Source organism: Poeciliopsis prolifica, unplaced genomic scaffold (assembly GCF_027474105.1).
Source record: "Poeciliopsis prolifica strain line A6 unplaced genomic scaffold, Auburn_PproV2 SCAFFOLD046, whole genome shotgun sequence".
In the NCBI taxonomy this organism is placed as follows: Eukaryota; Metazoa; Chordata; class Actinopteri; order Cyprinodontiformes; family Poeciliidae; genus Poeciliopsis; species Poeciliopsis prolifica.
The window spans coordinates 141,679-154,242 of record NW_026562421.1 but is presented as its reverse complement, the minus strand read 5'-3'; the positions used below and the strand labels follow the sequence as shown (position 1 = coordinate 154,242).

At 37.6% G+C, this 12,564-nt stretch overlaps 1 protein-coding gene across 5 annotated transcripts in view; it reads left to right on the top strand.

Annotated features, from left to right (window-relative positions):
* rapgef3 (Rap guanine nucleotide exchange factor (GEF) 3) overlaps positions 1-12,564 on the top strand; it is a 30,153-nt gene that overhangs the window by 5,661 nt on the left and 11,928 nt on the right. For 2 of the 5 annotated variants that reach the window (XM_055056692.1, XM_055056691.1), the window contains exons 1-4: positions 296-622; positions 4,883-4,927; positions 11,659-11,765; positions 11,840-11,961. In XM_055056692.1, coding sequence (XP_054912667.1) covers positions 539-622; positions 4,883-4,927; positions 11,659-11,765; positions 11,840-11,961 — 358 coding nt within the window. In that variant the 5' untranslated portion in view covers positions 296-538. Of the gene's footprint in view, positions 1-295; positions 623-4,882; positions 4,928-9,528; positions 9,594-11,658; positions 11,766-11,839; positions 11,962-12,564 lie in introns of those variants that run through there. The other 3 variants (XM_055056689.1, XM_055056688.1, XM_055056693.1) reach the window with 2 other exon arrangements.

Genomic DNA, 12,564 nt, shown 5'->3' with positions numbered 1-12,564 from the left:
TATTATGATTTATTTAATAATCGTCCAATTGGATATTTGGTATTTTAATTGACCAAGATGCACTCGTTGTGTTGCATTCTAAAGGACGGCATGCACCTGCCAGCACCCTCTCCAAATATGTCAGAGCAGATAAATCCAACTGTGTTAATAAGGTTGTAAAGCTGCCAGAGGGAGGCCGCCCGCTCGCCTCTCTGAGGTAGCTGTCGGTCCAACGAGCGCGCGCGCGCGCACGTCCGCCACGAAGTGCGCCTGTGCCGCTCGCTCGGGATGGCTGAACATTACGCAGCCCTTCCTGACAGAGGCAGGCGCGTCCTGAAAGCTCTTGAGTTCTGGATGCGTTGGGACGGCAGGAGCTCGGTCTGGTCGGGATTTCTGACTCAAAATGCGCATTCAGCGTCTCTGCGGTGCTGAGCCGCAGCTGTGCAGAAACGAGCGGGCGGTCAGCTGTGTGCCGTGAATAATGCGTGGACATGCCGAGGACGTGCGAGGTTCCTCCGACTGGGAAACTTGTTCTTCGCTTGTTTTGATCTGACACAAGATGCATCTGTTCCGGACTCATAATTACCAAGTGTTCCCTCACCGCTTCTCCGTGGAGAAACCGACCATACGGGGCATCAGCTGGGTATGTTTACTGCGGAGAAATATCTGTCGGTTTTTAAAGTTATGTAAAGACAATCATAATCCGTGCTTTTAAAAAAAACTACATTTTTTATAGACATAAATGTCTACGCTGCTACAGGGTCTTTTTAAATAGTTTTTATACAACACTGGTGAAGCTCTTAACCTCCAGAAAACGATAATCAAGATTTTCTGGCAAATTCCTGCATTTATATCACATGATGCAAGAACTGAGGGTTACCTTCTTCTGACTAATACATAAAACTTATCTAAAACGAGTGCTTATATTACGTGTTGAGTATTTTAATGACATTTTGGACAATTGTTTTTGCTGCATCGTGTGCACATTAGTGTTCCTAGCCTCATTTACTACAGATAATTGTGATTTTTCTACTCCAAATGAGCTTAGCTGCTGACAAAGATGCTTTATGTTCATCTATAGTTCTCTATGTTGGCCAAAAAAAAAAAAACAGAAACCTATCTTCAGTTGTATTTATTTTAATGCATTACATCATGAGTCTGACAGTTCAGTCTTAACTGGCAGATATTGGTATTTTCATAGTACGATAACCTGAAGCAGAATGGTACCATAATACTTATGCATGTAATTGAAACATTTCCAATAATTCCCACTGCAGTAATTGTAATATATGTGATAGTGTAATATAACACATCCTGTTCTGATTGCAAATTGCTAAATAATGACCTAATATATCTATTTTCAAGTCCCTTTTTTTAAAAGAATATTAAAAAAATTTATATCTTAAATTTTATCAAGTGACTTGTTAGCTGTAATTACCTTTTTGAAGAAGACTGATGGATGTTGGACTTCAGAATTTCATCGTTTTGAACAATAACTTTGAAACCTTGATTAACTCTATTTTCAGTAACTGACTCATGCCTCAACTGAACCAATTTAAACTTTACAACTGCAGTATTGTTGGGCCTTGGGCATAGAATAATTGGTTTTATTACATATAATTGCTCAGAAGGGCAATTATTTTATTGTAAGAAAATAAGCTTGATCTGTACAAAAAGCATGAAAACACAACCCCTTCACCCTGAAACTACCATAGGAGTCACGTGTTGACACCTATCAGTGGTTCCCAAACTTAGAATCTCAAATCAATAAATGAGGCCTGAACTTCTTTTTTAGGAGCCAAACTAAACAACAAAAAAACAAAGTCATGCTAAAAACATATTTATCTAGTAAAAGGTATAAAATATTTTTTAAAAACTGCACTTTTGAACAGATAAAAACAATAAACAAATTACTGCTGTTGGTTGTTTGTGGACCAGTGTGAGTTCCCAGAAAATGTCACGTTTGAATGAAAACATCAATGTTTCCGAACATTTAAATAAACATGTTTTAACCAGAACACCTACAATTATACATACTGACTGTATAGAGCTTTGACTCTTTTCTACTCTTATTTTGAAAGCCAGAAGGTTTGGATACCACATCTTTATGCAAGATCTACTGTATGTGGTTTCTATTTCTGATTCTAATTATGTAGCATTTCAAAGTGTTGGAATGCTACAAAGCTGTGCTAGTATTACTCTTTTACATGCAAAGTGTCACTTCAGAGAAATCTGAGGAATGGCTCCATGTAGACCAAAGCAGAAAGTCTCTATTGTGTGTGCAACCCCAGAGAAGAGACATGGGAAGGCACACAGTTTTTCTTATTAAACTCAGGTTATTAATAGTGTATTGTTTATTGTTCACCTTCCCAGCAGCTCCTCCGCTAGGCTTACAGAGGGGTGTGGAGAAGAATGTGCAAAGTGGAAGGCTTTGTTTCCAGGTCACAGGAAGACACAGAGCAGGGTTGAAAGCCTCCGGTTCTAAATTTACAAGTCGCTGAAGTAGAAACAACTTTAAATCCCCAGAGTGTGGGTTTGTTTTCATCAGCCCCAAAGAAACACACAAAATCATATTTAAAAAAAAAGGATATTTTTAAGTGTAAGTTGACAGAAAAAGAGGGAAAGGGAACGCATGCAGCAAATGACCGTCTGGGAAATGAACCCAGGACAACGGTGTGAAAGCTTCTGAACATTGTGCACCTGCTTTACCAACTCAGTCACCCAACCTCCTTTTCTGACCTTTTCAGTTTAATTCTGACATCTAAACCACTGATTTTGTGATTATCCAGATAATTTCACATATAAGAAATTGCTGAATATCCAAAAAAGACATAATAGATGTTACATGAGAGGGTAATTTCAGCTGAAAAACCTGTTCTAGTTCTAAAAGACACTTTTTATTACTTTGAGCAGATGATTATCTTTCTACAGTATGAGCTCATTGTGTTAACTATTCTGGTAGTGCCTCAGGGCTTTTACGTGGTAACTGTGTTGTAAGTTTCAATTTGACATAATAAAGGTTTACTCTTTTCAGTTCACTTTTTAATTGCTGATCCAATTAAACACAAAGACTGTAAGAACTGAGCTAATTATCTTTATTAAAACCAACAGCTGAACCTTGTTTTTCTTTAACTCCTACTTTTAACGCAGATAAAAAGCAGATCAGCCTGTCTTTTCTGCATGTGCCTTCCTACAGTTCTGGTTCCTCCACATTGCTGATTTTAGTTCTGATTAAATTTCTTTTTGTTTGAGTCTCTACTGATGAAACTTGTGTACTACTTGAGGAAAATTAGCATATTCCAAAGTTATGGTTGTAAGTTCTGCTTCAAAAACTGTCTTTAAGTCGCTCGCTCACCCAAATTCAGACTTTTACCTTCTTGAATGGGGGAAAACATTTCGTCATTCATGCCTTGAACAAGTGGCCGAACTGCAGACCAGACAAAACACGCCACAAAGTCTGGCTGCAGAAGGAATAGAAACAGTGATGTTTATCAGTGACGTGAAAATCTTATCACAACTTCCGGATGAACGTCGCCAGCTACTGTATATGTCACTGTCAGCGATGCAATGTGATTACTTTTTAAAAAATCTTTTCATACAACATCAGTCCACTGATTCAAGAAGCTCCTTTAAATCAAATATATAAACAACACATGGATAATCTCACAATCACAGTTATGCATATAATTTACTCAAAAAGTATCAGAATCTCTTCTTTAGTTCTAATTATACAATTCATTTATCAAAAATGTATAAACATAACACAATGCTCGATGACACATTAGTCCACTTTCACACAAAAACTGATATATGCATCACAAACATTACCTAAAAATGTTCAACTTTTGTATTCCCTATGATTAAAACCTCAATAAATCACCATATCTTGTGAAAATAGCCTCGTTCAAGTTTATTTGTAAACTATAGTAGCAATCAAAAAGTGATAATAGCAATAATCCTGCAAGCAGTTTATAAAACCAGATTTATTGCACTGTTTAATTTATAACCCACTTCTATTAGAAATATTTCTATATTAGAAAAAACAAAGAATGGAAGAAGGTCTATGATTTACCATATAAAAATATCGGTGCTGTTGGAGAAAATGTTTTAAAAAACATTGATTATTAAAGACTGTAGTTCGACTGCACTACTGTTCACAAAATAAATAACTGTAGGTCCAACACTGACCCCTGTGGTACATCACAAACAGTGACAGGGATTTAATGGACATTTTGGGAGATGTGAAATGACTAATTTATTTCTGCTCAAGATGAGCTTTTATGAGGCTGTAAAATTAGATTTGGTGAAAACAATTACCGTGGGAACACAGGTGCGCAGCAGTAATAACGAGATGGTTATAAAAACATAAAAACCAGGCAGCAAGGAGGAAGTCCCAGTTAGATCAAAGTGCATCTATAACATTGCAGAGTGTTATGTAAGCTCAGAGAGTGGAAAAAGCACATTAATAGCCAGAAAAAAAAACATATGTAAGTAAGCAACAATAAAATCCTGTTGCTGAAAGAAATAATTGTTCGTAACTGAAAGCAAAGCAGCATCATGTGAGGAAACAGACTGTGCATATTCCTCTCTCCACCCACTTGACACCTACCTACTCTGTGATGGAGACCAATTGTCTCCATCATACAGCCTCAGACAAGGGAAACAAATGTAGGTAATATTTGTGTTGACCTTCATCTCTATGACAATAAAAGCAGTATTACCACTATCAGAGCACTCCAGCCTGGTAATATCTGTTTATTTATTGCAAGATTATCGTCAACAACTAGCCCAGGCGGTCGGAGCAGAATCCTGCCGGTACTCCGCTGAAGTTCAAGTGTTTTATTTCAGAGGTTTGAAGATCAGAGGAAGTGAGAATAAAGCCTCTCTTTCTGTTTTCTCCTAGACTCCACTGCCAGAGGCCCGGGATCCAAAGGACACTATGAAGCAGGTGTGTATGCCAAACATTCTTCAGTACATATCCTCCCCACAGCCAAGAGTAATTGAATGTTCCAGTGTGTGTTTTTTAACTCCCGAAGAACAGTGGGAGAGTCGTGATTTCAGAAGAGACGAGTGATTTGAAACTCAATCTCTTAGAAAACGTAGAGACTGATAAAACCAGAACGAATTATTAGAAAAACAGTTTTATCTAAACATTTGATTACAAGTAAATTGGTTCTTTGGCTTCGGCCAGGCTGAGATTCTCATAGTATAGTATTTAGAAAATACCAATGTTTCAACATACCACAATATTAAAACAAAAAATTAAGAGGAAAAATTATTTTATTTAAAATAAATATAATAGCCATTATAGTCTCTATTGTTATAAAAGTAACATTACACAGTATTACTTTTATAAGATTTATGTTTATAGCATCTTTAGTTTTCACATTATTATGTTATTTTCCCAAGCAGGAATAAACCAACAGACAGACTTTTCTGTATAGAAGCTTCTTTTCAGTCAGCTAATTGGCAGTGCACAGCAACGGGTGGAGAAGGGGCAGAGTGTTATTATTTACTCCTTATAGCCAATAAAAATTAAATTCACTCCATTGGAAATAACTTCAGCAATATTTCCAAACAGTCAAATGTGTTTTTTCTCATGGGAAAGTGAAAAATGCAGGAAAAGTTTCAATCAGCTGACTGGCAGTTCACAGCAACAAGTGAGGAAGGGACAGCTCTGCAGTACTTTCTTCTTTATGCGGTTGAAGAAGTCTTGTCACAAAGCAGTTTCTCAAATTAGGACTAAATTGTTGGAATAGCAGAAAGAAAAACTTGAACCTGTGTTTTTTTTTATAGTTTCATACTAATTACTGAATTACTGTTGTTTATATATCCATTATAAAACTCTCCCAAACTTCAAAAATTGTAAGTCTGTAAATCATCACTCACTGACAAGCACTTGGCTTTGCTTCTGCTGATCTCTAGTAACATGTAGACCGGCGGCGCATGCATCCTCTAAAAGTGCTGAACGGGTTCTTTTGTTGTTGCAATATCCTGCACTACCACTCAAGCAAGTCTTAAGAAACACATTCCCAGCCAGAGAACCATAACGAGTCTAAAGGGCACTTTAAAGGCTCATGGATAACTGATCCTGAGTCCTACTCGATCCAGTCCAGACCCCTTGAGCTGTTTTATCTCGGCTTCTTCAGTGTTGTGCCAAGGGGAAAACTTTAAAAGCACCGATAGTGCAGTTTGAAATGGAAAGTGAGTTCTGGTTAGATTCAGTGGGTCCTGTTTGACTGGAGAAGTAAAGTGTTTCTTTCATCTCTAGGTAAATCAAAACAATATCAAATTTATTTAAAATTTATGGAACTTAAAACTTGGATCTGAAAACCACCAAAGTGGTCGTGTAGTCAGATTTATGCCAGGAGGTGATTATTGGCTCCAAAAAGGGAGCAGCTTCTCTCCAATTTCTTAAAGTTAAATTTCTTCAAATTTGTATGGTAGTATAAGTTTATATTTACCTCTTATACCCTGTGTGGATCAGAGAAAATCCACAATAAACTGAAACCTGTGGACTCAGTTAATGTTGTTTTTCTTAAGCCTGTTAAAGTTATTTATTATTCCACCCTGACAGAACAATAACTGAAACTCTGATATTTGTGACCAGCACTGTCCCCAGACTTCTGCTATATGACAAGATGAATGTGTGTCTTTCAGAAGAACTGTTTTGTCTTTTTCTCAGAAAGAGAGAGGTGTCAGAGTCAGTCCATGGAGCTGAGCTACGCGGCTCGTCAGCTCACGCAGTGTTCTGCTTGTGCTGCTTCTCACCCAGCACATCCCACTAAGGTCACACAGAGAGAAAGACACAAAGAAACGTCTCGCCTACAGAGGAGGCATAGAGTGGAAAACTCTGTACGCTCTTAATCGTTCCACCCATAATGCCAAAGCATAAAACTACACTGCACATGTTTAGGTTTTTTTTTTTTTTTTGCAGTGTAAAGTATCTTTTTTTTCAAGATTAGAAGTGAGGTTTTGAAGGTAATACTGAACAGAAAACACGTGTGAAATATGTGTATTTTCACACGTGTTGTGAAACACAAGAAGAAGATTATTTTAATCTTCTTGTTTCGATGCACTGCAATATGAAGCTGAGTACTGTTCTTTAAAAATGATCCATTATGCTTCCTTTAACAGGTTTGATTGGGCTGTACAATTTTTTTCCTCAAAATATTTCTTAGATAATGAGATTTTATTCTGATCAGTTCTGCCTGTTGTGATCTACTTTCAGAATGAGTTGTTTTAGGCCCCGTCACTTTAAATCCAAATAAGTTGCTCGCCACAACGTTTTCAATCGCATATAAAAATGGCTGCAAACAGATGTGCAAATATAGAACCATACCTCTTTGAAAAGCAGAAGTAGAACCTCCTGCACAACCAACAAGAATGCAGCAAGTGGTTTCAGGATGATAAGTTAAAAAAAAAAAAAAAGCTGGTGTTTTCCAGCAGCCATTGTACGACACATACATTTGTAAAACCAGCCGAAGAAACATGCTGGAGCTCTGCTTGGGTTGCAGGGTGATGGGCTGAGCTTTGCTGGATATGCGAGGGACAGTATTCCTTGGTGTAAGATTCATACATTTTCTCCCTTGTGAACTTGTATTTAGATTGTATGTTTGAATTATTGCTGCACAAAGACTGACAGTATATTTAACTGCTCTTTGTTTTACACACCTTTTGGCAGCCTTTGAGATTTATATTTGCTATACAATTAGACTCACTTAGTGCAATTACCTACAGGGTTATTAATCATGACATGATTAGATTACCAGTGTATAAACCCAAGGCCACAAATAAAAACAGCACAAAAATGTTGCATAAAATGAAAAACAGTTCTACATTCTGCATGTTTATATAATTGTCAGGTCTAGCAGTGAGGGGAAAGGCCTCTCTGTGACATATGGCTTTGGAAGTGATTAATTTAAAGAACTTGCATAGGTAATGGAAAGTCGTCTCATAAGGGACATTTGTTTTGGTTCTGACATGCCTGAGAATGTGACTCTCGGAGTCTCAGGGGGAAAACGGGCCCCTGGGAACACTGGTGACCTCCAGACAGCCTTTCTCCAGGGAGGTTTCACAGATGCCTCTGGTCCCACTAACTACCCCCATGTTGCGTCTTAGGCTTACAGTGGTGTAAAAAAACACGTTCGTCAACCTTAGACGAGTCACATGATCAAACACGTTTTGATATCAAACACAGCTGATCAGATTAAATGGAAAATGCTGCTTTTAACTTATAGAAACATGAAAAGCACTGCAGGCCTTACTTGCCTCAGTTAATGTCAGTGAGAAGGAGGCTGTGCAAAAATGGCATCCAAAGGAATATTCGAAGACAAAAAACACAATTTAGAAAACCAACTGTCTCATTTCTGCCAGTAACACATCTCGACTAAATTTATCTTATGGACTGACCAAAGAAACGTGACACATTTTGGTTACATCTGACAAAAAACTAAAATAATTTATGAAAAAATATATAATTCTGACAGTCAAACATGGTGGATAATTTTGACAATTAGTCAATTGAAAAGCAGATTTTTTATTTAGCCGATTAAACTTACACTTTTATACATTATTAAAAATACATTAAAAAGTACAAGTAATTCAATTCTTCTAAAAAAACTAAAACATAAATATTTTATTGCCTAAAATGTAATATCACAGCATTTATTTAGCAAAAACTTGATCTTTTGTAGCAAATAAATGCATCTGCAGATAAAGGAAAATACTTTTAACATCAACATGTAAAAGGATTTCTGTCATTTCTGCTTGACCTAACAGTGTAGGGTTAATCTGTTGATTGTTTTTTGGGTTAACTGATAAATAATTGGATGACAACAGGTGCTTAAAAGGAGTTTTTACAGAATTTGAACCAAGTGAAACTGAAACTATGTCTTGAGGAGTTCTGGGTTGACTATATTTACTAATGAAGAAAGTTTTTTATCTAGTTTTGTTTGCGTACTCTAGTTAATGATTGATTACTAAATTAGTTGACAATTATTTCACTATCGATTCTTTGTGATCAATTGTTTCAACCTCAGATTGAACCATGAATTCTGCTCTTCAGTTGAAGAAAAACTTCCACCCTCCAGCTTGTGACGCTTATCTCAAGTGCAGCAGAGAACAATAATCTGAAAAACACTTCCTAGTCCACTTATATTTGACTCACAAAACAAATTGAAGGTTAGGAGTGACCTAGTCAAAGTCTGGACTTTAATTCAATCACCATTCTGTTGTTTGACTTAATGGGCTGCTGTGTTTTGACCTTAATTTCTCTACAGGTCTGTAAAACTTATTCCCAGTTAACACAAAAGATTGACAGCAGCCGCTGGCGCTGACGAAAGCCAAATTTACAAGACATTTAGCTTTTTGAGGCCAGGATAGTTTGTTTGTCAAACCCTTTAGTTCAGTCTGAAACATAAAACTGTGACAAAAAAGAGAAAACAAAATGTTTTTAGAACATTGTACATGCTAATCAGTGTGCTGTAGTCTTTCTGTCTCTAATAAATTATAGTTGTCAATTTTGATTTGTTAATTTGCATGCAATAGAGATGATGAATGGGTGGCAGTCGTCTTCACGTCATCGAGTGTCAGGTCACAAAGGAAAGCAAAAGGTCAGCGGGTGTTTTTGTATCCTAAGGCCACTTGTTCTCTCTAAACTCTACTTAGCGATTAAAATGAAATAAAACTGCACAGAGTCAATGTGGAGCTCTGTGAATCTCAAGTCCACCACCTTGGGCAAACAACAGCCTCTTGAGGAAAATCCAGAACGCAAGCATGCAGGCGTCTCAGCCACTCGTGTGTAATCACAAGACGTGCAGGAGGTGTCTGTAGGCAAACAAGACGGGGAGGAGCAAAGGTCCCACCATGCTCAGTCATAAAATGTAGGTCATGCAATGAACTTGAAGCATCCTGAATTACTGGGTATTACAAAGCCATAAACCAAGCCCTTTTTTATTACATAAGATTTTGGTCTGCATGAGTGGCTGACAGGCTTTGGGCCTCAAGCTCTAGTCATTTTGTGTTTTAAGCCAGAGCTCATTGAGCTGCATGTGGACACTTGTGTTAATCACATTGTGGTGACCTAAATCTGTCTGCGCGCAGAAAATGTGGGGACATTTCAGGTCAGAATAAGTCCACATAAAAGCAGGTATTAGATTAAGCCCGAAAACTGACCTGGTTTACTAGAAGGTAAGTTCAGGTGGAATTAGTGTTAAGTAGGCTGCTGTTACAGTATCAGTATACAGGAAACTGTTGTAAGCCCTCTGAAGTGACGGAAACCCTCCTCTGTGCTTCTGCTTCAGACTTTCAATGGAAACTTTTGGCTCAAAGAAAAGAAAAAAACGTTGAGGGTGGTGAGAAGGCGAAAGTTTGTTGTTGCTGTGTACCAACTTCAGAACGAGCTGCGCAGGCCGGGAACTCAGCGGGGTGTGGGAGAGTTTCGCAAAGCCATTTTTAACGCGTTCTCACCCTCATGCAACCCACATTCACACACATCAAGTCACACTTCAACACCTACAGAAATCTCCACTCACGATGTTGATGTACACGCCGTCACACATGATTTCCACGCTGGGGGTGGGTGCATAGGGGGATTACTGTGATGAAGGTGTCCCCCCCATTTTCTCTTGTAAACGAACATTTGTCAGAACATTTTCTGGCTAATTATATATTTTATAATGCTGCAGAAGTTGTCTGTTTCAGTGAAATGAACTGTTTTAGTACAAATTCTTGCAAATGAATTTTTTAGTAAGTGAAAGAAGAAACACAAGACCCAAGAGATCCACGACTCAAATGACATAAACTATTGACATGACAACTATTAGCCATTCAAATCTAGAAGAGCAACAAAAATAAGGCCATCACTGAAAGAAAGTCACACAAACATTCGCAATAAACCGTTTAGAGGGTCAGTAGATGTGTATCAGTTTTCTCTGGTGACCCTGAACATGGTGGAGTCACAATAATACTGCTGACATGTTTCATTAGCTGGTCACAAGGATGGAAGGAGCTTAAACAGAGAAGAACTAGGGTGAAGGTTCATCATATTAATGACATAAAACAGGGATGAAAAACTGTTTTCATTTTGGGCCACATCAGTGTCAAGAATGCCCTCAAAATGCCAGTTGTGGCAGAAAATTTTAATAAAACTACCTACAACAAACTGCTGAAATAATACTAAACATATTTTCACATTAAAAGAATTTGACAATACATATAAAACTGCTTATTTGATTGATAAAATAAGATTTAAGCACACTATTATCTTAAAAGTTCTATTTCTAGAGTCGAGGAGGCCTCGTAAAAAACATGGAGGGCCGGATTTGGCCCGCGGACCTTGAGTTTGACACATGCGGTAAAGAATGATGGACATAAATGAATCCAAATGAGAATGCTTGGCAAAGTTTGAAAATAGTTAATAGAAGAAGCTTTATTGTAAAAAAAAAAAAAAAAAGTAATCACCAAAACTTAGACATACTCCAAAGATCCTTCGTCAACTTATAAACTCAGGGAGAGTGAATGTTTACCACACTTTTCAGACTCTGAAAACTTGCAAAAAATATAAACTATAGATTATATTTCTTCCTCTAACATACTTTGTATTGCTTTGTCTAAGACCTCCAGTTAAATCCATCAAAATAAAAAACACTTAACTGTATTTAACACATTTCTGTTCAGTTCCTTTCAGATCGTGTCGTAAAAGCTGCGAGGTCGGTGTACAGCGTTATGATCGAGAAGAACCCTGGCCTGATCCGAGACAGGAAGCATCACCTGAAAACACACAGGTACGTCAGCTCACAGTGTTACCTTCAGCTGATGCAGGTTACATGTGTTATAATCTGCATCATTTCCCCAACAGGCAATGCTGCTCAGGGAAGGAGTTGGTTGACTGGCTGATGAAACAGAACGAATGCCTGCAGTCAAGGAGTCAGGCTGTTGGAATGTGGCAGGTCTTGGTGGATGAGGGAATCCTCGTTCATGGTGAGGGCGTTAAATCCAGCTTCAGTGTTGAAAATTCCTTTATTCTGCCTTGGAAAACGTCACATTTTGATAAAAATCTTGATTGTCTTTAAAAGTCATTTAATTTGTAAAGAGTCCAGTTGTGTGTAATTTAAAGCTGCAGTTTGTATCTTTTACCTAGAAAAATGAAATGAAAAACTTTATCATGTTGCTGCAGGACAAAACAGATAAAATGCCACTCACACTCTCCTCATTGCTCTGCTACGCTACAGCTGGTTCACCACAATATAGCTTTAGCATTAGCTAAATATCGGATAAGCGGTTTTCCTGGCAGTAATCTTATGTTACATATTTTTATTTGTCATTCGTTTAGTAGCACATAGACAAGCTTATTTGAGAGCAGCAAGTTGTTTCAGACGTGGAGTGGGGCATTTTTGTAAACTGCTACTTAGAGGAGTTGATTTTTTTTTAGATATTTGTCTCATATCATACTGTAAAAACAGAACAACTTTAACAAACATGAATAAAACAACTATTAAACAGCTGATCTCAAGACATATTGCATTAATATTTGTGAAATTCTTGGATCTTTGAGTAATTGATGTGTACCACTGATGGATGTCT